The sequence below is a fragment of the Phoxinus phoxinus genome (assembly GCF_949152265.1).
Source record: "Phoxinus phoxinus genome assembly, chromosome: 12".
NCBI classification, from domain to species: domain Eukaryota; kingdom Metazoa; phylum Chordata; class Actinopteri; order Cypriniformes; family Leuciscidae; genus Phoxinus; species Phoxinus phoxinus.
The window spans coordinates 15,300,461-15,322,839 of NC_136887.1; the positions used below are offsets into that span (position 1 = coordinate 15,300,461).

The following is a 22,379-nucleotide window of genomic DNA, read 5'->3' on the forward strand; positions in this document are numbered from 1 at the left end:
ACTTGTGGTGAAAAAAAGTCCAAAATACACATTTAGGTCTTTTACATTTTACTACACTACACTTATTAAATTTAACAAAAGTTGGCGTTCTAAATCATTACGCTGCTCCGCGATCGCTGTCTGCACCCTGTCATTACATATACCATTGGAAAGCTCTCTCTCTCTCTCTCCTGTACAATGTTGTCGGATCCCAATATGGTAATTTCCTTTTTGATCAGCAACCAATCGTGAAATACAATGGGGCATTTAACTCTAAAAGCGAAATCTCTTTGGCTGATGTCAATTTCTGACAACGTGATTCTCAAAGTGGGGTTTTTATACTCTGAGCCAGAAATCTCCACTTCAGCAGCACTTACATACACCAAACTTTCCAGTTGTATATCTATCTATATTCTTAAGGTTTTTACAGTGGGGTTTGTTCATATCATTCAGGTTCAGATTTATACAACATTTTATACCTAAAAACGGGGCGAAATTATTTTATTTTTTATGGCTGTTGGCAGTTTTTTTTATAGTGATAAAAAGAGATATCCAAAATCCCCTCTGTAAAAACCTTTGACTCTAATATGTCAACAAAATTAAACAATTTTCAATATTCAGATTTTGAGATAATGAGATAATACCTAATTTGCATATTTAAACACAAATATTCTAAAAACTTGTAATACAAAAGATATGTGTCGTCATGTTAGTAATCAATTGGGGAAGGTAATCAATTTTTCCTATTCACCTGGGCTGTCTCTCCTTAAGGCAGAACGTAGCTAGTAGTTCGTAAGCTCTCCGTAAAGTAATGCGTAGTCGAATAATATGTGACCCGCTCTGGTGAAAGATATGGGCCGATTATGTGGAAAAACAATGAAATAATCTATTTTTTTTTTTTGTGTGCTAATTTCAAAGAACAGACATTCAAAAATAATCTCCCAAAGTTTCATAGTCCAGATAATTGAGTAAAGGTATTTAAATGACTATTAAAGTTTACAAAGTTATACGAAATTCGCTGGAAATAAAAATAGTTTTTCTCAACTCCTCTCGTCACCTCTGAGGATTTCCCAGGTATCCCCTCAAAACGTCACTATCTCTTCTCTCCAAATATGGTGTTACACTTTGTATAAAACCAATCAAAAAGCTTAGAAATGTACACAAACGCTGATCATGTGTCTGACCGGCACGCGATTGGTCCCGTCATCCTCCTGTCAGACTCGCAGCGCTCTGTGTAAACAAGCTAGCAGATCTCCTCAGAAAGATTAAATATTATTCATTTGAGAAATGTCGTGTGATATATTAATGGCTTTGGTCAAATTAAACTGTCAAATAAACAATTTATCCCTTTAAATGCAATGGATTTTGAAAGATATCAGCAAAAAACGGGCAAAAAACTTTAAAAGCGATTTTCTCAGGTTTTCAAATTGGAAAAAGAGGGCAGACGACCATAATTCAAATGTGTATATCTTCACAACCATTCAAGGTATGCTGGCGCAAGCTTCCGTAAAATATTTAGTTTATATTAAATATTAAAGGGGTCATGACATGAGAAACCAAATTTGCCTTGATCTTTTGGTATATAAGAGGTCTTTGTACCATTAAAACGTCCTGCAAGTTTCATAGCTTCAGACGTCCTCCCCATTATAAACGAATCATTTATTTAGTCAAGCTCTAAATACAGCTCGTTCTGGATCCATGGTAAGAAGTGACGTCACGGTACGAAGTGACGTCACGGTACGAAGTGACGTCACGGTACGAAGTGACGTACCAGCGTTTGCATATAGACCGCCTCCAGCCCAAGACAACTACGCTTTCAGCGCAAGGCAACTACCCTCATTTCGTATTATTGTCGCGCCCGCGCGCTGCGCGCCTCACAAGTGTTCAGTCGACGGACAGCGAGTGGGTCTGTGTACAGGGAAATTACGATGCCGCAGATGTGCTGTTCCTGGCTGTGGACAAACAACATCTTTGAATACGCTGCGAAAGATCCAGTCGTCAGGGAAAAATGGATGCACTTTATTTTTTGCGGATGTCTCAGTCACGGCAGTGTTAGTTGAAGCGTTTGTTCTATACATTTGAAGGATGACTGTTTTGAGAACAAATCCCAAAATGATGCTGGCTTTGCCAGAAAACTGTTGCTCAAAGATAAGTCCGTGCCGACTATTCTGGGCTCAACAACGACGACGCAAACTGTAAGTAATCCGCCGTCGGTGTATGAATGAGTGAGTGAATGGGTGAATGTGAGGCAATATTGTAAAGCGCTTTGGTGGCCATTGGGTCTGTGAAAGCGCTATATAAATGCAGTCCATTTACCATTTCCAAGTAATGTATTACTTTTTAAATACGCAGAATCCGCACAGGTTCTGGCTGGGGGCGTTAATAATTGATGCATAGGCACTGACGTTAGCCAATCATAACAGTGGGCGTTAACACTGAACTCTTAAAGGGGAAACACCCCCAAAACAGACTGTTTGAATCAGAGGATGAGAAACAGGGTGGGAAAAGGTCATAAATCACTACATTTTAAAAGTTTTTTGTAAAAAAAACTATAGTAATACTATAATTGCACCTATGGGAACATAATAATAAAATAAAAAAACCCATGTCATGACCCCTTTAATATTTGGTATCTGTCAGTTATTAAGCAGAGAAAGAAACATGTAAACAGGAGTAGCAATCTTCATCAATCTTGTTTACTAGTATACCTCCGTTCTCACAAACACATCAGAACACAACACTTCAAAATAGGCTATCAGTCCACAACTAAATTTACTCCTGAACACAACAAAAACCTCAGATGCAAACAGATAAAGTGCAATAAACTAACACTTAAAAGTGTAGTTTTGGTGTTTTCATTCCACTAGTCTGAAACAATATGTGATGAAAAGCAAAATAGCACAACAACTCAAAATTTATGAATTTTTTTACATGCAATGTCATGCCTTTAGCAATAAATGTGAGTGATGTGAAACTGTTCATTGGTCATATTATTATCTGTAATACATTATAAAAGTAAAAATTTAAAGTTTCTAGCATTCTAAGAAAAGCATAAAAATATAATAATATGTTTGCAGATATTTAGGAATCATGCTCATACTGCAGTACCCATTTCAATCACTAGCTGTCAATATTAACCTTTAAGGTACAGTATGTAACTTTGTTTTGTTCAAAATGAAAAAAAAAATTAAATAATGAGTGAATACACCATCAATCCCTCTTCCAAAACACGTTTTGTCTTACCCTGATTCACTAAGCCTGTTATAAGTGTTTCTATTTTGAATCTGACGGGATGCTGAACAGAGAAGTCTTCTAGCAAAAAGAGAACCAGAATAAAACCAGAATCAACATTGACTTGGGTTTTCAGAGATGACGAGAACTGCAGGATTTGAAATTTTGTAAAAGCAACATGGAGATGGAATTTTTATTACTCAACAGATTAATTTTATTTATTGAACAGATGAACTGCCATGCGTAGCTCTCTAACAGAGTTCATTGTAAAGCATCTATTGTGAAGGTTCATTTAATTATGGTTGTAGCACTGTGCTGGAATTTATTTTCAAGGAAGTACTGTGTCTATTAAAGAGTAAAGCTACAGTAACGTCTTCAGCTAGTCAGCTTGAGATCCTTTCCATCAAAACTGGTTATTTGTCTTATGCCAAGTAGTGAATGTTTTACAAGCAGTAAAAGTAATTCGCAGTCACGTAGACCCGAAGCACAACCAAAACAATGTTCTTCCACAAAATGAATGCTTTTTAACAGCTAGAGGCCCAAAAGTTATATAGTAGTGTACCTTTTAATATAAAAAACATGACACCATGAATCCTCTACCCTTCTATAGCAAGCTGCCCATCAGAGAAATGCATGGCTTTCCTCTGAGAAGTCAAATTGAATTTCAAGAAGCAGTGAACTACTGTCCTGACGGTGCCCATTGGCTTTACATTGGATCAGTCAGACAAATCAAATCTGTGATCAGAATCAATAAAATGCAGTTCCCAAAGCATGAATGAACGATCAGTCACGCAAACGTGTTTCCCTGAGGGTCGGACACGTGGGGAAATAGTATCGTGAAAGTCTGCGTAAAAATCCAATTCCAAGCTTGGCTGGCATTGGACAAGCTGTGATGTGGAGAAATTAACCTCCAGTCAAATGAAAAGCAAACGTCTGGGCTGAATGGGAAGTCATCCAGTTCTAATGACTATAAGCTCATAAGTAAGATCCACCTATATCTCTGTTTTCATAGGCCAATGTCTCTGCTGACCATTTCCTGCTCTCTATGGCTCTTTCAAGTGACGCTTCATTCATAAATGGAATAAAATGACTGCAGAGTTGTTTAAGAGAATTGCAGCTATTTTTTTAGGGGGTTTATAAAGTGGCTCATACAAACACTCACTCTCAAGATAGTCCAATAGACCTAGTAGTCTATAGAAAGCCCATGTGATGTCAATATAGATTCAAAAACATTTATGGATTCTGGCAGTAAACCAGTGTGATGTATCAGGCATGCTTGGAGAACACTTTTTATTGCTGTCATATAAAATGCACTACAGAGCAGTGCAAAGTTCTTCACATTAAAATTGGAAGCTGAGATACAAGAAGGGGAAAGTATCACACTCATGCTGCTTTAACAATAACAATGACATACTGAAGTGTGCATTTTTATTTAAATGATTACTACCTCAAATTAAATCTTACAGGAATGCATCAGCTTAATGAGGAATAACACTGCAGTCACATTGCGCAAGAGTGTACAACATTTTGTAACCGCCGCAGAAAGACCTCCAGATAGCTCCCCTGTTGCTCTTTTGTTCCCTGTGTTGAGGCTGATCAGGTGCAGCACTCCACATTTCATTTCTGTAGTGCCATCTGGGTCTCTTTCCTGCATGCTGCTGTGGTGTGCAAACAGTTGTGACAACAAAAGCTCCTAGATCAGTTTACAACTTACAGACGTTTTCTTGCAAGGTCAAAGGCTCTGTGTCAAGCTCTGAGTATTTTGTCTGCTTAATGCAATGTTGTCAGTGTACTACAATACATACTCCAGAACCATTCTTTTATATGGAAATAAATCCTATATTCAAACTTTTGTTGTCTTGTTTTTCAATAAAAATAACTAAACATCTTTAAAGGCAGATACTATGACTTGTTGTGCATGTATCCTTAACTCAACATGAATAGCGTTCAAAGCCATTTTACTTTTTTTTTTTTTACCTTTAACTTTCCTTTTGATTGATTCATGTAAAGTGGGTGTCCATATCCGAATTGAGCCAGACCTCTATAGAAATTTGGAATCAATTGTTAAGTAACAAAAACTTTACAGGAGGGTTTTAAACCAGTATTGGGCTGAACAAGGTCAAGTTCACCCTGAAGACTGTTCGTTTAACAGTTCGTCTTCAAAAATATCAATATAATATATTGCTGTAACCTTCATAACATAATTGGCGTTACATTTCTTGCTCTGTTACTATGCAATTTAGGTAGCATTACCAAGTATTTAGCTATTGGTTAAATGTCTAAATAGCTATTGTCTAAATAGACGTATATTTAAATAGATTATACCATGGTCTGTATGAATGTCTTTATTTTACTTTAAAACTCTAAATCTAATGACCTGTAGACAGGGCTTAGAATTAACACTCACCAAGCATCAAATGAGAGTAAAAATCGGTGTCAGCGAGAATATGAAACAGTGTCAATCCCCAGTGGGTCTGTAACATTTTAATGAATTCTAACAATGCAATGTTGTGAGAACATGAACGTAACCAATAAACATGGACGACACTCATAGGCCAGTGCTGCCAATTTAAATATTCAAGCGCAAGAAGACGCAAAGGGAACTCAATTCGTTACTCACTGTGTGAAATGTTTTGTGTGCGCACACATCCGAAACGCACGCCCTGAATTGAGCTTACATTCACTGACACTGACCTTATCCCAGGGAGAAGAAGGTGGGCGAAGTAGACTTGATTTATTAACATAAAGAAAACTAACACAATGCAATAACAACTAACACAAACAAAACTGTGCCATGCACAAACAATACCAGACAATGACTTAAATACACAAGGTGAATAACTTAATTACAAACAGGCGTGGTCGTTAAATGAATATCCATGACAACTGAAAGTGGCGGGAAACTAGAAAAAAAGGAAACAGGTAACTGAAGAGAAACAAACTAAAAGTCCTTGAAAATGAAATGAATACTAACTAAATGTGACATTCACATGAATGGACAAATTGACAAAAAATTTTTCAAAATGTGCCCGTCTTGGCGAGTTCCTAGTAAACATAGTTGTTTAGGGCTCAAGTGAACATAAAGAGTAGAGAAAGGTGTGTATCAGTATCAGGGTTTCACTTTATTTTTATGGTCCCTTTAATACATTCTGTTGACTAAGTAACGTTGCACCTACATGTCTACTAACTCTCATTAAAGTGTTAGTAGAGTATTAGTAGACTGGTATGGTTAGAGTTAGAATAAGTTGACATGTAGTTGCAAAGTTACTTATAGTCAGTAGAGTGTCTGTTGGGGAGCATCACAATAAAGATTTAGCAGATATTATGCAGACAGCCTACTAATACTCTAATGAGAGTTAGTTGACATGTAGTTGCAAAGTTACTTACAGTCAACAAATTGTCCAAAAGGGACTATCAAAATAAAGTGTTACCAGTATCAGTGTATTGGATCCATTCATTAGGTCTTAAAGAGACAGCAGACTAACATTTCTGCAGCTGTCTGTGTTTTTAATATTAATCAAACAACAAAGGACAAAGAAAAAATCATTCACTGCTCTTGACTGAATAACTTTTGTAACTTTAAATATGGATTAATCTGTTTAATTTATACAGTGAAGACTAAGCAGTGTAATTTTACATTTAATTGCTGTATTCAATTTATACCTGAAACCACGGTTACTTGCCTTTATTAATGTTTTAAATGCACATTAGTTCGGCTAGTAGTTTTAGCTGTGGTATTGAAATTGGAATATAGAATTGTGAATTTTCATTGGTATCATTTTTGGTGTCATAACTGCCTCTTTTTGCAAAAATAGTTTCATGGTTGGTAAAAAAATACTGGTAAATTTCCCTAGCCACCAGCCATTGGCAGACGTGGCAAAAAAATAGTTTTAGGCCCTGCCTCTAGATAAAACTTTAATGTGTTATTTTTTTAATGTTTTTTTAATGTATTGTAATGTATTGTATTTATTTTTATTCATCCAGTCAAATGTTGTATTGTAAACAACAAAGACAGTTTTAACTTATCCATGAGACGACAATCCACAGCTAGGTGTGCATTCACATTGGGTGTTTCTTTATCTTCATGTTGTGCATTACAATCAATTAATGTCATGTGAAAATCATTCAAATAAGAGTGAGCAATACAGGCAATATTAAATATTCATTCTGTGAGAAGAACTCTTAAAGGGATAGTTCACCCAGAAATGAAAATTCTGTCATCAGAAGATATATTTATATATATTTCTAAATCAATAAGAAGACATGTTTCTATTTTTGGACATTTTATTCAGTTATGCTTCTCAGGTAACTTTATACTTGTTTTATACTTTATAGGATGTCACAAGACAAAGATGATATTAATGAGAACAGTAATTTTTGTGCTATGATTAGAATGTGTTTTCAGCTAAAAATAAATAAAACACATTTTCTCCATGAAAGCATAATGAAAGCACAAATGCTTTGGGACAGTTTTGTGCATGTTGTATTCTCTAAGTGTACCTATTTATAGTTCCATAAAGTATATGACCTTGCTTATCTTGGATATTTCACCAAGAAGACTATTCTCACCTGCTGATATACACAGCGATTATCAAGAAGAACTACAGAAGTTTCGAAAACATATGAAAGTGGCGGCTTGTGACGCACTAATAACACAGCTAATGAGCACATACAATTAGTATTCAACTGGAATGAGCCAGATGAGTGGAGGCATAATAGAGAGCACTAAATTAAGCAGTAAATCAACACTGAGACTGCAAATCATCTGAAGAGACTCACGCTATATCGCAGACTCTAAACACATGCTGCTCGGAGAGTGAGGTTTGTGTGAGAAATGAGAAGAGACTGCTACTAACCCGAAGGCCGAAGAAGAATTACATTGGAGAAAACAGCTTTTAAGAACAAGGCGGAGCGCATTTCACACACTCTAAATTGAGATGACATGGCTATTATTGCTGTATGTGCTAAGTGAGTGCCTGAAGGACACCCGGCCAGCCTCATTGTCAAAACTCAGAGAGGCAAATGACTTGTGAAATAGCCAGAATGGGTGCCGTTTCCTTTCCACAAGACCCATGATTGTCATAAGTGCCGCCTGTAGCCGAGCTGACTGGAACCTCTTCGTTCCTTCGTACTCAGGAAAACATTACTGTCTTGATGAAAATCACGGAAGCAGACCCCAGTGGAGCGTGAATGCAAGGTGTGATACATAGTGATAGTAACGGGAAAAGATGAACAGAAAAAAGATAGATAATGAACTGACTGCCATAAAAGTCTCTCTAAAAGACACATAAAAAACATCTGCCAGATTGCTATTAACATTTGAGGCTATTAGTGCGTTAGAGGAAAGATATTTTCCACTCAATTAAAGTGTTTCAAAACTAGTTTCACTGTCTTTAACATGCAGTATTTCATATAATAATATACTGTATTTCTTTACAGTATATTATTTCCATAGTAAGTATTCTTTTTAAAAGTATGCTTAAGTGTCATTCATACTCATTCACAAGGAATCATCGTAAATTGATTGCTATGTTTTTTTTTTTCCATTTGCATTTAAATTATGGCTGTTGCATCAGAAGCAACTCATGATGACATAAAGATGATCAATTATTTACTTCATATGTTCTCAAAACTAGAAGTAAGACTATAGTACGCATAGACTGCAATGCTGCATGTTTGTTTATAGGCAGGGAATGTACTGTAGCAACGTAGATAGTTACATCATTATTTGACTCTCAATTCAGTGGAACCGTGAGCCAGAATAAAGAAAGAGAGAGAGGTACACACACGTCAAACGGAGAAAGAGGTACATTTTGTAACAAACCAAATATTATCAGTCCCCCTCCTCTCAGTGTGCCCTCATGCCCCCTTTAACGAGCGAGGCACTGGAAGGCGGTCTGTGTAACTGCAGGGGCCGAATGACGCAAACTAGGGAAGCAGCTGAGCACTCAAAGCTCATCCTGAATATCAGTCCTCTGGTCTGATGCATCACTCTGGGGCAAAGGACTGGAGCTGAAAGGGTGGTTCACGTCGGAGGGAAGTGCATACTAAGGCTTAGTGCTTTATTGAACTTCTATAGTGTAGTAGCTTTACAATGTGCCAGTGTCACACAAGACGTTTGAGATACTAAACCATGTTCGAGTAGCTCTTATTTTCTCCTTTTATTATTCACGATGGAGCATTTGCTGCCGACGGGAACAAGGCCAGAAACTAAATAGAATGTCAAAGCATAAAATGTATTACAGTTGAATGCCCATTCACAGAGTTTAGACGAATTGTCTATTATAGTTATGCGCAGAAAAAAAAAAAGGATAAGATCAGACTGGGGCAAACATGATGGTGTACACGAAGCCAAGCAGAACAAAATTACAGCTACTTCCACAAACAACCTTAACGTTTCGCAAAGAGCAACATTCTTTTATGAAACCTTCTGTGTTTATGGATCATAAATCATAAACGTGTGCCAAAGTGAGCATAAGAACTGTTTATTAATATTTATTTGTCATCACTGACAAATTGCTCCAACATGATTTTTTTTCAATAATAGGTCTACTGTAAGTTACTTTGCCGAAAAGCATCTGCTACGGTTTTCAAACTTTCTGATGTCAAGCACTATCAAATATGATGATCCCCATGCAGGGGACCAATTTCTTAAAATATAAAGGTATATATTTGTAAATGTTGTAAAAAATATATTGATCATTGTTAGTTCATGTTAGTTATTAATACATTAACTAATGTTGTAAAGTGTTACCAAAAAATGCATCACGGTTTATTCAAAAAAATAATTCATACAATTATTTTTTTCTCTCTCAAATGTTCCCTGAACCCATTAGCACCTCTTTGCGCTCCCCTGGTGTGAAAAGCCCTCTCTAACATGACTATTTGCGTATTCTAAGTTGTCCAGCAACAATATGTTTCTCTTTTTAAAGGTTTGCCTGTTGCTTGACTTTAAGAGTTTGTTAGGTTCATAATCACATCGACATGTGATCACTGCAGTGTTGGTGAACGATTTACTTGGCAAGGGACTTTGTGTGGCCACACATAGATCACCATGGAAACAGCATCACTACACAGTCCGCAGAACTAAACTCTGAAGTGCTTGTCCTCGGTGGCGAAACAATTTATGGCTGCCATGACAACAGCAACTGCAGTCATGTGTCAGGACTATACGTTTATGGAATTTCAATTAATAGCACGTGATTTATACACAACCAATACGCCTCATGAGCATCCTGAACTGAAAGGGCAAGGTCTTTTTTCTTGTTTTTTTTTACCTGTCCAGGGAAATGCAGCACAGGTGTAGGATGGAGGCGGTGGTCAGCAGAACGTCCAGAGAGGTGCGGACCAGGCAGAAGGTCTCTCCGTAGATCCAGTTCTGATGGATCAGTTCTATGGCACCAAACGGCATCACCAGCACTGACACCAGCAGGTCAGCAAACGCCAGCGAGACGATGAAGTAGTTGGTTTTGATTTTCCTGCAGCAGAAACAAAGATATATTACTTTCGGTAACACTTTAGTTTACAGTCCAATTCCAACTAGTTGCTTATTAGCATGCTTATTATAGGATATTGGCTGTTTATTAGTACTTAAAAAGTCAATAGTGAGAACTGGATCCTAATCTAAAGTGTGACCTTACTTTCTTCTCTTTTAGCTATTTTTTTATTTTAATTCAGCTAAGTACAATTTTAAATGTTTATTTTCTTTTTCTAAAACAATTAGTAAACAAGCATGAACACAAAATTTATTGATTTAATTATTGAAGTGTTTTACAAGAAAATACTTCAGTCTTTCTACTGCAAAATGTCATGTTTAACTAAATTGCCGTTTCTTTGTTATTATTTGTGAAATTTAGCAATGTCTGAGTGAAATTTTTGAGTGAATTATCCCTTTAAATTCAATAATAAATGTGAACACAGCAGCTTGACAAGATATGTTCCCTCATGATTAGAAATTAATATTCACCATTAAATCATTTGGAGAAAACAGTAACATGATATCCACTGAACTTGTCTGCGTGTGTCTGTGCTATGTGTGTGGTACGTTGCTGATAGGTTGTCATAATGTTCGCTCCCGTTGATAGTGTCCAGAGCTCTGGGCATCCTATTAATGAGTAATAAAACCCTTGCTTGAGCTTCTGAACACAGATATCTATATATAGCTCATGTGAGAAGCATTAATAGGCTCAAATCATTCTGTCACGTAACCATAACATGGCATAAAATCCGCATACCAGCTGCCTGTGAGCAATATACATCTTTGAAAGAATGCAGAGAGGGGCACTGATTGGCTTTCATGAACATTTGACAGCAATTCTGAAGAATGAAAAGCAACATGCATCCAATAATTACACCATCAGATAGTGTGTCAGTATTTACAAATCCCTTTTGGATGCATCATTAAAGCAAAATGGCACCAGATGTTCCATTTGACCCTAGCAGCCTCTTTTAAAGACATTTGTCATTACTATCACGACATAACATTTGGCACGTGATTCAAGTGGTAACATTGAGATTATTTTTAGATTATTTTTCTCAGGACTTCTATTATCAGATAAGCATTACACAGGTGGCAGAGTGGAAACATGACCTTTGAGTGAAAGAATCTGGGTGGTATGGGACAGGATAAGCAATTTATAAATCAGAAGGAAGTATAGTACGTGAAATAGAGCAAGGAATGTATGAAGTGATGTGTGGCATGACGTTTGAGGAGATAAGAAGCCTAGCGCTGCCTCCCGGCTTTAGACACAAAAGAAACCAACAGCTTTTTCAGTATAGAGCTCCCTAAACTGTTTCTTATCTCCTTCACAAGTGTTCATAAGACGAAAAACATGAAGGCAACCATTTGCAAGTGTGTGTGTGTATATATATATATAAACAATCCATTTTCAAGGGCCGGCTCCTTTAAGGCTGGTCAGTAAATGACCACTGTTATGATTTGCTAACGTCATTGCATAGGAAACAGTATCAACGTCCACACACTATTGCATGCCAGTAAGTGTTTTGAAACCTTATCCACTGTGTGTCATTTACAAAACAATCTGTAGTCAAAACTAAGAAGTTTTAAGACATTAAAACAACATTAAGACATTTTAAGAAACAGTCAAAAACCCATCTTTTTAAGATAGTGTTTGTGTCTTAATTGGTGACACTGGATGTACAGTATATTGTATTCTGCCTGTTGTTGTATTATTATTATAATTTTTTTAAATGTATTTACTTTTGAACTGTACTTGTTTAAGCGCTTTGGGTATAAGAAAAGCAATATAAATAAAATTTATTATTATTATTATTATTAGGCAAATGCTCCGAACAAAAAATATCCTCAGACGCGATTCAGGACGCCACTAAAATAAACCATCCACTTGTTTCCAATGCTAGAAACCTTCTGAAGTCTCTACAGAGAGATTTAAACGAGCTGTTTAAACTGGATGTCAAAGCGAACATTCGTTCACTCTTCTATTTATCCTGTTGTCGACAGACTTAAGTGTGTGGAGTATGTCAACTGAACTCATATCTAATATGTCCAGTGTAGACAGCATCAAAGATTAAAATGGGTTCTATTTTCTTTTGACGCGACACTAGGGCTGGCCAAATTGCCTCAATACCATCAAGTATCAAAAAATGTCTTGTCGTTTGGTACCAAATTTCGATACCTAAGGGGTTAACCTCGTCAACATCAGTGAGCCAATAAGCATACAGCATAATTGGCTGTGGCGAGGCATCAAGGGAAAAACACTAATTTACACCGGTAAATGTGCTCACACGTGATGGTGTAGTGTGGAAAAGATCAAGTAAAAGATGTGGAAAAGATCAAAAGTGTGGCTACATTTCAACAGCGCGCGATGCAATATTTGCGACAAGATAATGGCTGCCAAGACTGGCAACACAACAAATCTGATGAAGCACTTGACAGTGCACGGAATAAACTTAAGAGCAGAAAGTTGCTCTGTCTTCGACTGCAAAAAGAACTGGAGTGCATCACAAATGAACCGAAACTCGACTTACTTGCCTCACATACACGAGGAACAGGCATAAAGAAAGCTTGAAATGTCTACTTTTAAACTAACCAATTCGAATCGAAAACAAATATTCTCTGATTACGCAATCCAAATGAAAGGTGCATTTCTCTATAGGTGCGCGCGTTCACTATACTGCAGACCTGACGATTCTTCATCGTTGCAGTTAACACTGACTCAGAAAACACTAGTTTATCAATAAACAATTAAAATGTCTCATTGCTCTTTTCCCTGACACATTCATAATCATAAGGTTACGTTTGCCAGTGCTTTGCGGCAAGCTTTATGTGTCCTGAGGCCGAGGCATATATTCCGCACCCCCCAGTAGCCTACACGAGTCTTTGAGTCTATAAAAAAAGTAAACAAACTGAAAAAATAAAACCAACGTTTTCTGAGGTAATATTTAATGTAATTAAAACGGACTTTATAAAATTGGTATCGGAAAAAGTATCGTTCAGGAACCGGTATCAAAGTCAAGGTATCGATATCGATATCGAAAATGATTTAACGATACCCAGCCCCACGCGACACTCACATCCAGTGTAGGCAAATGTCAGCCATTAAACTATTTTCCGATGTCTTGCTCTGGGGAAAATCAACAACAACTGTAAATTAAACGGGTAAATGGTCAAACAATGCAACCATATTATTTATTCATGCTCTAGTGCATGCCGGGAATTCCAGCACTCTGAGTAACCTGTATCTGTGCTGCTAGTTAGCACCTAAAAAAAACAACTTATAAAATGTATAATAGAAAAGCTGCTTTGACATGCATTACTTCCATACTTCAGTTCATAAAAGTAAACAACAATAACAACAACAAAAGAAAAACCCTACAATAATTGGTTATTTTGTCAGCGTTGAAGGGAGAGTGGAAGACAAAAGAAGGTATTGTAAGAAATGTCTCAGTGTTTTTTTGTCCATACATTGTTAGTAACCAACATGCTTGAAAATATCTTCTTTTATGTGCCACAAAACATGAGAGCGAGTAAATAATAACAGAGTTTTTGGAAAGACATTTTTGGGGGAATTAAGAACCTAAGAATCGTTTTACAGATTCAGAAGGAAATTGGCTGTCTCAGAAGGTCCGTATCAGCGGCTTCATTAGAATTTCACATTCGTGATGGTGTTGGCACTTTCTAGACAGTATGAAATGATGGAAATTACAGTAAGATATGATACAGAGTGGGTGGAGATCTGGAGCTTAAGCAAACAAACACGTTTATTTCCTGTCAGAATTGGACTATTTCTGTTAAAAAAGGACTCGAAGCTCCATTTAGCCAGGGAATTTCATTGATATAAAAACAATAGCAGCATAGTTTTCCAAGAACCCAGCAGGACTTCAAAGGAGTAATTAACAAGCTGCTAAGTAATTACCCACTGAAATGAAACCCAAATAGGCTATGTAGAAGTGTTTATGAGCTGGTGAACTGCTTAACTAAAAAAAAGAAGAAAAAGAAACGCCCACTGTTGATGAGCTTCTTCACTGTTAACCATTAACCTGTGTATTGTGTGTGAAAGACAAGATTGCATGACAGAGGAGTGTTCAGACAGCCTATTTTAAGGACATTTATCACTATCATCATGACATAACATTTAGTGCATGACTCCCTCTTTGACACTTCAAAGAGTTTCTTGGTAACCTTGATGAATGTAGATAATTGACATGACTTGACAAAAACATGGTGCCTACAGGCTTGAGAGACAAAACAAACCTAAAATGTTGTCTTTATTACTGTTTTTACTGGGTGAGCATAAGAGACTTTCAAAAAACACAGAAAAAAAAAACAAATCACTAACTTTTGATTGATTCAGTGTCTCAATATTTTGGATAAAATATTAATCTTGCAATTCATCAAATAAGTCATATTGTATCATATTGCTTTTTTATCACAGTTTAGTAATACATAAAAAGTGTGTTTTCTCAAAAGAACATGTTTTCTTGTGAAATACTGTTTTAATTGGAAAATTTATGTTTTCCCCCTCTAAGGTCTATGATTTCACTTTCCATTCTATTAGTCTTTTGTAAAAATACAAACTAAGAAAGCACATCCTCCTCCAGGAAGTAAAATCACTTTCTGTTGGAAAACAACACCACAAACACTAGTAATTATTCATTAAACTATTAATTTAATTAATTCTGTGATGTTTGTGGTATTCACTGGTTTAAAAACATCCCAATTAAAAAGCATTCCATCTGTTTGACGAAAAAATGTCCTCAGTCATGTAGGCGAACCAAGCAATGAGTAATTTTAGCTCTTTATTTTGTCATCCTGTAAAGTTATAACGAATAAAGATTAACTGTCTGAATTTGATCCTAATATTTCCGAAAGTCTGCTGTATCATTTAATAGAAACGCATGAATTCTGTTATTTAAAAAATTGCAGAGTGAGAAGAAAACTGCATAACAATGTCTGCCATTCAGATTTAAACCCTGCAAAACCTAAAAAGAATCATCCAGTAAGAATTACCTCGAACATGAGTCATGTCAGTTCACTTGAGCTGCACAAATGAAATGCTAAAAAGGGATGTTTCCCTCTGGGGTTTCAGATAAGTGGAGAGCAGTGGGCGGAGATGGGCGGTTTCTGACCTGAGCTGCCGGTCCTTGCAGACGGCCACCATAACCAGCAGGTTGCCCAGGACGCTCATGAGCATGACCAGTGACAGGAAGCTGATGAGAGCAACCGTCTTCGCCAAGCTGTTGCTGTGGTAACAGAGAGAAGACACAAACTTATTGAAAACCAGTTGATCGCATGGAACAAAGAAAATACTGATAAGTGTCATAGTCTTGAAGGCGACTAACAATAGCACAAACATTTCAGTTCCAGAAGACACTACTGGTGCATCATTTTCAGTGAAGAAATGCTGTCTTTAAAATGCATTTAAAGTTTGATTTTCTAATTGTTAAATGTTGACATTTAAGAAAGGTTTTGCCACCTCAATTCCCATGGAAACAGCTGCGTAAGAGCACTGCCCAGGAATAGAAAGCACATTGCCCACACAGCGTGGTCAAAAAAGACAATTCCTCCTTGTGAAAAAGATTTCTTTATGTTACTGATGACGTGAATCTTACCAACGTGTAGCATTGTTTGTTGCTAATCAATGGTGTCATAATGATTGAAACATTTATATTTCGGTATCTGCATTAGTTTCCAGTTTTTATTTACATTACATTTAGATTAGTGCAATAAATCAGCATAGTAATATGCTTTGTGAAGGATCATGTGACTGAAGGCTGGAGTAATGATGCTGAAAATTCAGCTATGCCATCACAGGAATAAATGACATTTCAAAATATATTAACATAGAAAATGGTTATTTTAAATGGATATAATATTTCACAATATTACTGTTTTTACTGTAATCAAATAAATGCTGTCTTGGTGAGAGACTTTTAAAAAATATTTAAAAAATCTTACCATCCCCAACACTGTAAAAATGTACTTTCAACTTAAATGACATTAAACTGACTTTAAAAAATGAGTTGAATCTTGTATAACTTATTAAAAAAGTTAAAAATTGCGTAACTTCTTTTGATGAGTTAAACCAACGTGAAAAAAAAAACATATTTTGCCATAACTTATTGATCATCTCATTTTTTTACAGTGAAACATCTGAATACTAATGTATATCTTACTTATTTGGATAAAATATTAATCTCACAATTCAACAAATTAGTCATATTGTATCATATTAATTTTCTTTTATCACAGTTTAGTGGACATAAAATTATATTTCTAACATGAAAAACAATAATGCTACAAAGATTTAGAGGGTAAATCACATTGTGAAAATAATTTTCTTGTGTGTTTTAGAGACAGATAGAAAAATTACCATGATGCCTCTTGTATAACCTATAAACTCAAAAAGTAGCTCTTATCCGACGCAATGTTTTCCCTCAAGATTGACACTGACTATGTAATTGTAGGCTAAAGCCTGTTATTTTGACTGCAGGCTTTAAGAAGAGATAACCCCCTACCGCACATTAGAGACAAATGAACGGCAGGGAATTTGAGATAACTGATAGAGAGTCAGCTCAACTGCAGAACGTTTGACACTTCTTTTGTTCATGAGCTATAAAGCTCTACCTGTCTAAAGACAAAGTAGAAATCTGTGTTGATCTTGCAGTGAATGTCATGTCATGTCTGACGTGAATTTGTTGTTTAAAGAAACAAATTAGAATAAATCAGAAAAGACATGACAGCATGAAATGCCCAGTGTGAATGTAATAACCTCTAATTAGACCCTTCACTACGATTACTTGGATCTGCTATACTTTCTGTGACAATATATTGTTAATTTCAAGAGTTTATATGATCCTAGAGTGAGATACTGTATATTGAATTGGCATTCATCCATTATGGCAGGGCTAGAGACTACTGGAGTAAAGAAATAAATACAAATAGACAGAGAATTGAATATTATAGGTGCTAAGAAGTAAAGCAGATCTGAAAGAGGAGGGAGATGGAAGAAAAATTATCTCTGGAGTGAGGTAAGCAGTTGCTTATATGTCCTTGAAATTTGACAGGTGGCCAGGATTAAATGAACACGCTCCTCTAGAATAAAACTTATTTTTATAACCATACCATTGAACATAAGTCTACAGTCCATAGAAAGTTTTTTAACAGTGCCACTTTTGCAAATTTTCATCACATCAAGACATCCTCTTAAGCAGAAGACTTCTTGAAACTGTTTTTTTTTTTTTTTTTTTTTTTCACCAAATATCCTTTGTTGGAGTTGGAGATCTGTTAATAAAGTAAAATTTCAACTAATGTCAAGTTTTAGTTTGTGTGTGGATTTCTGTTTGTATTTTTGATCAGTTCCTGTGTTCATTTGTTCTCTTTCCCACCACTCCTTTGTTTCTATGGTTACTGTCATTATGAGTTCATTTGTCCCAGCTGTGTCTGATTAATTATCTCATTTCTGTTTGCTATTTAAGATGCACCCTTGCTTTCAGTGTTTGTCTGGTCTCTGTTGTGTTAATGTGTGTTTTCCTTGCCTGTCAGCTTGTTCAATAATAATAATAATAATAATAATAATAATAATAATAATAAAGTTTGTGTTTGCGTTTGCGTTTGCATCTTGCATCGGAGTCTTCAGCCTGTTCCTGAAATAACCACAGTGTGACAGAAGACCGGACCCTTAAAATGGATAAAGCAGCACAGTTCACTGCTTAGGCCCGAAAGGGTCTCAACTTTGTAGACTACTCCGTGGAGTTCTGCCCTTCTTGACATCCTCTGCCATGATGATGAGACCCTAAGAACATTTTATTGGATGGGGGCCAACTACTACCACCCAGTTGAACTTCCAGACACCCGAGGACTTCCCTGGAGGGACGCCATTCTCAAGTGTCTGGAAGACATGTACCCCTGATCCAGAAAACGGCCAGCTCCAGAGTCTCGTCCCAAGATGGCCGCCCTTCCAGAGTCTCATCCCGTCATCATCATGGCCGCCCTTCCAGAGTCTCATCATGGCTGCCCTTCCAGAGTCTCAACATGGCCACCCTTCAAGAGTCTCATCATGGCCACCCTTCCAGAGTCTTGTCCTGTCATCGTCATGGCCGCCCTTCCAGAGTCTCATCATGGCCGCCCTTTCAGAGTCTCATCATGGCCGCCCTTCCAGAATCTCATCATGGCCGCCCTTCCAGAGTCTCATCATGGCCGCCCTTCCAGAGTCTCATCATGGCCGCCCTTCCAGAGTCTCGTCCTGTTATCGTCATGGCCGCCCTTCCAGAGTCTCATCATGGCCGTCCTTCCAGAGTCTCGTCCTGTCATCGTCATGGCCGCCCTTCCAGAGTCTCATCATGGCCACCCTTCCAGAGTCTCATTATGGCCGTCCTTCCAGAGTCTCGTCCTGTCATCGTCATGGCCGCCCTTCCAGAGTCTCGTCCTGTCATCGTCATGGCCACCCTTCCAGAGTCTCATTATGGCCGTCCTTCCAGAGTCTCGTCCTGTCATCGTCATGGCCACCCTTCCAGAGTCTCATCATGGCCGTCCTTCCAGAGTCTCGTCCTTTCATCATCATGGCCACCCTTCCAGAGTCTCATTATGGCCGTCCTTCCAGAATCTCGTCCTGTCATTGTCATGGCCTCCCTTCCAGAGTCTTATCATGGCCGCCCTTCCAGAGTCTCATCATGGCCGCCCTTCCAGAGTCTCATCATGGCCGCCCTTCCAGAGTCTCATCATGGCCGCCCTTCCAGAGTCTCATCATGGCCGCCCTTCCAGAGTCTCATCATGGCCGTCCTTCCAGAGTCTCGTCCTGTCATCGTCATGGCCGCCCTTCCAGAGTCTCATCATGGCCGTCCTTCCAGAGTCTCGTCCTGTCATCGTCATGGCCGCCCTTCCAGAGTCTCATCATGGCCGTCCTTCCAGAGTCTCGTCCTTTCATCATCATGGCCACCCTTCCAGAGTCTCATTATGGCCATCCTTCCAGAGTCTCGTCCTGTCATTGTCATGGCCTCCCTTCCAGAGTCTCATTATGGCCATCCTTCCAGAGTCTCGTCCTGTCATTGTCATGGCCTCCCTTCCAGAGTCTCATCATGGCCGCCCTTCCAGAGTCTCATCATGGCCGCCCTTCCAGAGTCTCATCATGGCCGCCCTTCCAGAGTCTCATCATGGCCGCCCTTCCAGAGTCTCATCATGGCCGCCCTTCCAGAGTCTCGTCCTGTCATCGTCATGGCCGCCCTTCCAGAGTCTCATCATGGCCGTCCTTCCAGAGTTTCGTCCTGTCATCGTCATGGCCGCCCTTCCAGAGTCTCATTATGGCCGTCCTTCCAGAGTCTCGTCCTGTCATCGTCATGGCCGTCCTTCCAGAGTCTCGTCCTGTCATCGTCATGGCCGCCCTTCCAGAGTCTCATCATGGCCGTCCTTCTAGAGTCTCGTCCTGTCATCGTCATGGCCGCCCTTCCAGAGTCTCATCATGGCCGTCCTTCCAGAGTCTCGTCCTTTCATCATCATGGCCACCCTTCCAGAGTCTCATTATGGCCATCCTTCCAGAGTCTCGTCCTGTCATTGTCATGGCCTCCCTTCCAGAGTCTCATCATGGCCGCCCTTCCAGAGTCTCATCATGGCCGCCCTTCCAGAGTCTCATCATGGCCGCCCTTCCAGAGTCTCATCATGGCCGCCCTTCCAGAGTCTCATCATGGCCGCCCTTCCAGAGTCTCATCATGGCCGCCCTTCCAGAGTCTCGTCCTGTCATCGTCATGGCCGCCCTTCCAGAGTCTCATCATGGCCGTCCTTCCAGAGTCTCGTCCTGTCATCGTCATGGCCGCCCTTCCAGAGTCTCATTATGGCCGTCCTTCCAGAGTCTCGTCCTGTCATCGTCATGGCCGTCCTTCCAGAGTCTCTTCCTGTCATCGTCATGGCCGCCCTTCCAGAGTCTCTTCCTGTCATCGTCATGGCCGCCCTTCCAGAGTCTCGTCCTGTCATCGTCATTGCCACCCTTCCAGAGTCTCATTATGGCCGTCCTTCCAGAGTCTCGTCCTGTCATCGTCATGGCCGTCCTTCCAGAGTCTCGTCCTGTCATCGTCATGGCCACCCTTCCAGAGTCTCATCATGGCCGTCCTTCCAGAGTCTCGTCCTGTCATCGTCATGGCCACCCTTCCAGAGTCTCATTATGGCCGTCCTTCCAGAGTCTCGTCCTGTCATCGTCATGGCCGTCCTTCCAGAGTCTCTTCCTGTCATCGTCATGGCCGCCCTTCCAGAGTCTCGTCCTGTCATCGTCATGGCCGCCCTTCCAGAGTCTCATCATGGCCGTCCTTCCAGAGTCTTGTCCTGTCATCGTCATGGCCACCCTTCCAGAGTCTCATTATGGCCGTCCTTCCAGAGTCTCGTCCTGTCATCGTCATGGCCACCCTTCTAGAGTCTCATTATGGCCTCCCTTCCAGAGTCTCATCATGGCCTCCCTTCCAGAGTCTCGTCCTGTCATTGTCATGGCCACCCTTCTAGAGTCTCATTATGGCCTCCCTTCCAGAGTCTCATCATGGCCTCCCTTCCAGAGTCTCGTCCTGTCATCGTCATGGCCGCCCTTCCAGAGTCTCGTCCTGTCATCGTCATGGCCGCCCTTCCAGAGTCTCATTATGGCCATCCTTCCAGAGTCTCGTCCTGTCATCGTCATGGCCACCCTTCCAGAGTCTCGTCCTGTCATTGTCATGGCCAGCCTTCCAGAGTCTGGTCCTGTCATGGCCATGGCCGCCCATCCAGCACCCCGGTAGCTGTCTGTTAACCCTAAAGGCTGATTTATACTTCTGCGTCGGACCTGCGCCGGAGCCTCTACGCTGTAGGCAACGCATTGGTTTTTCGTTTATACTTCTGTGTCGTTGTCCGCGTTGACGCGCAATAACACATGCAGAGGGAGCGTGTGAAACCCAAGGGAGGGGTTCTAGCAGACCAATCACAGTGCTTGCGTCCGCGTAGAATTGAGAGGTGTACGTCAGGGTACGGCGAAGCGTACCGCACAATACACACAGCCTACGACGTAGCTACGGCGTGAGTTCGACGCAGAAGTATAATGAGGTCTTAAGCATAGGCCCACCCCAGGGGGGAGTAGTCACATTTCAGTTTGTGTGTGGACTATCTGTTTGTATTTTTGATCAGTTCCTGTGTTCATTTGTTCTGTTTCCCGCCACTCTTTTGTTTCTTTTGTTACTGTCATTATGAGTTAATTTGTCGCAACTGTGTCTGATTAAGGCACTGATCACATCAAACACGTTTTTCAGGTTCGAAAACTTGAGGTGCACAGCACTGGTCCATCACACAGAACGAGCAGTGCGTTGCATTTTTGATATTGCTAGGCAACCACCGAAACAGCTGTCCTGTCAGTCAAGTACACGTCAAATCAGCTTTTTATTTACTTTATTTTCTTTCTGTTAACATTGTGGTAGTTACGGTCAGTGAAGTCGTCAGCTCCTGGTAACCCGCGAGAGCACCACAAGTTTATCCTCCATCATTGCACTCTCCAGGCTTTTAAAGCAACTGTAGCTTTCATCACTACAATGGAAGGCCCGCCTCTCCATTCATTCGATTGGACAGTGGAAAAAAACGCGATGACGTCGGGCGCTTTTTCCGCTTCGTGCAGAACGCTCACTGCCATAGGAAAACAATTTAAGGCGCCTCTCACTGCAAAAAAACGCGTCTGGTGTGATCGGGTCCT

General features: G+C 39.5%; 1 protein-coding gene across 5 annotated transcripts in view; it reads right to left on the bottom strand.

Annotated features, from left to right (window-relative positions):
• htr4 (5-hydroxytryptamine receptor 4) overlaps nucleotides 1–22,379 on the bottom strand; it is a 111,647-nt gene that overhangs the window by 58,939 nt on the left and 30,329 nt on the right. For all 5 annotated transcript variants that reach the window (XR_013799839.1, XR_013799840.1, XM_079631336.1 and 2 more), the window contains exons 3-4: nucleotides 15,820–15,933; nucleotides 10,488–10,688 (exon numbers count right to left, since the gene is read on the bottom strand). Coding sequence is in view for 3 of the 5 variants with exons in the window: in XM_079631336.1 (XP_079487462.1) it covers nucleotides 10,488–10,688; nucleotides 15,820–15,933 (315 nt within the window). In the remaining 2 variants the exon portion in view is untranslated. The remainder of the gene's footprint in view (nucleotides 1–10,487; nucleotides 10,689–15,819; nucleotides 15,934–22,379) is intronic.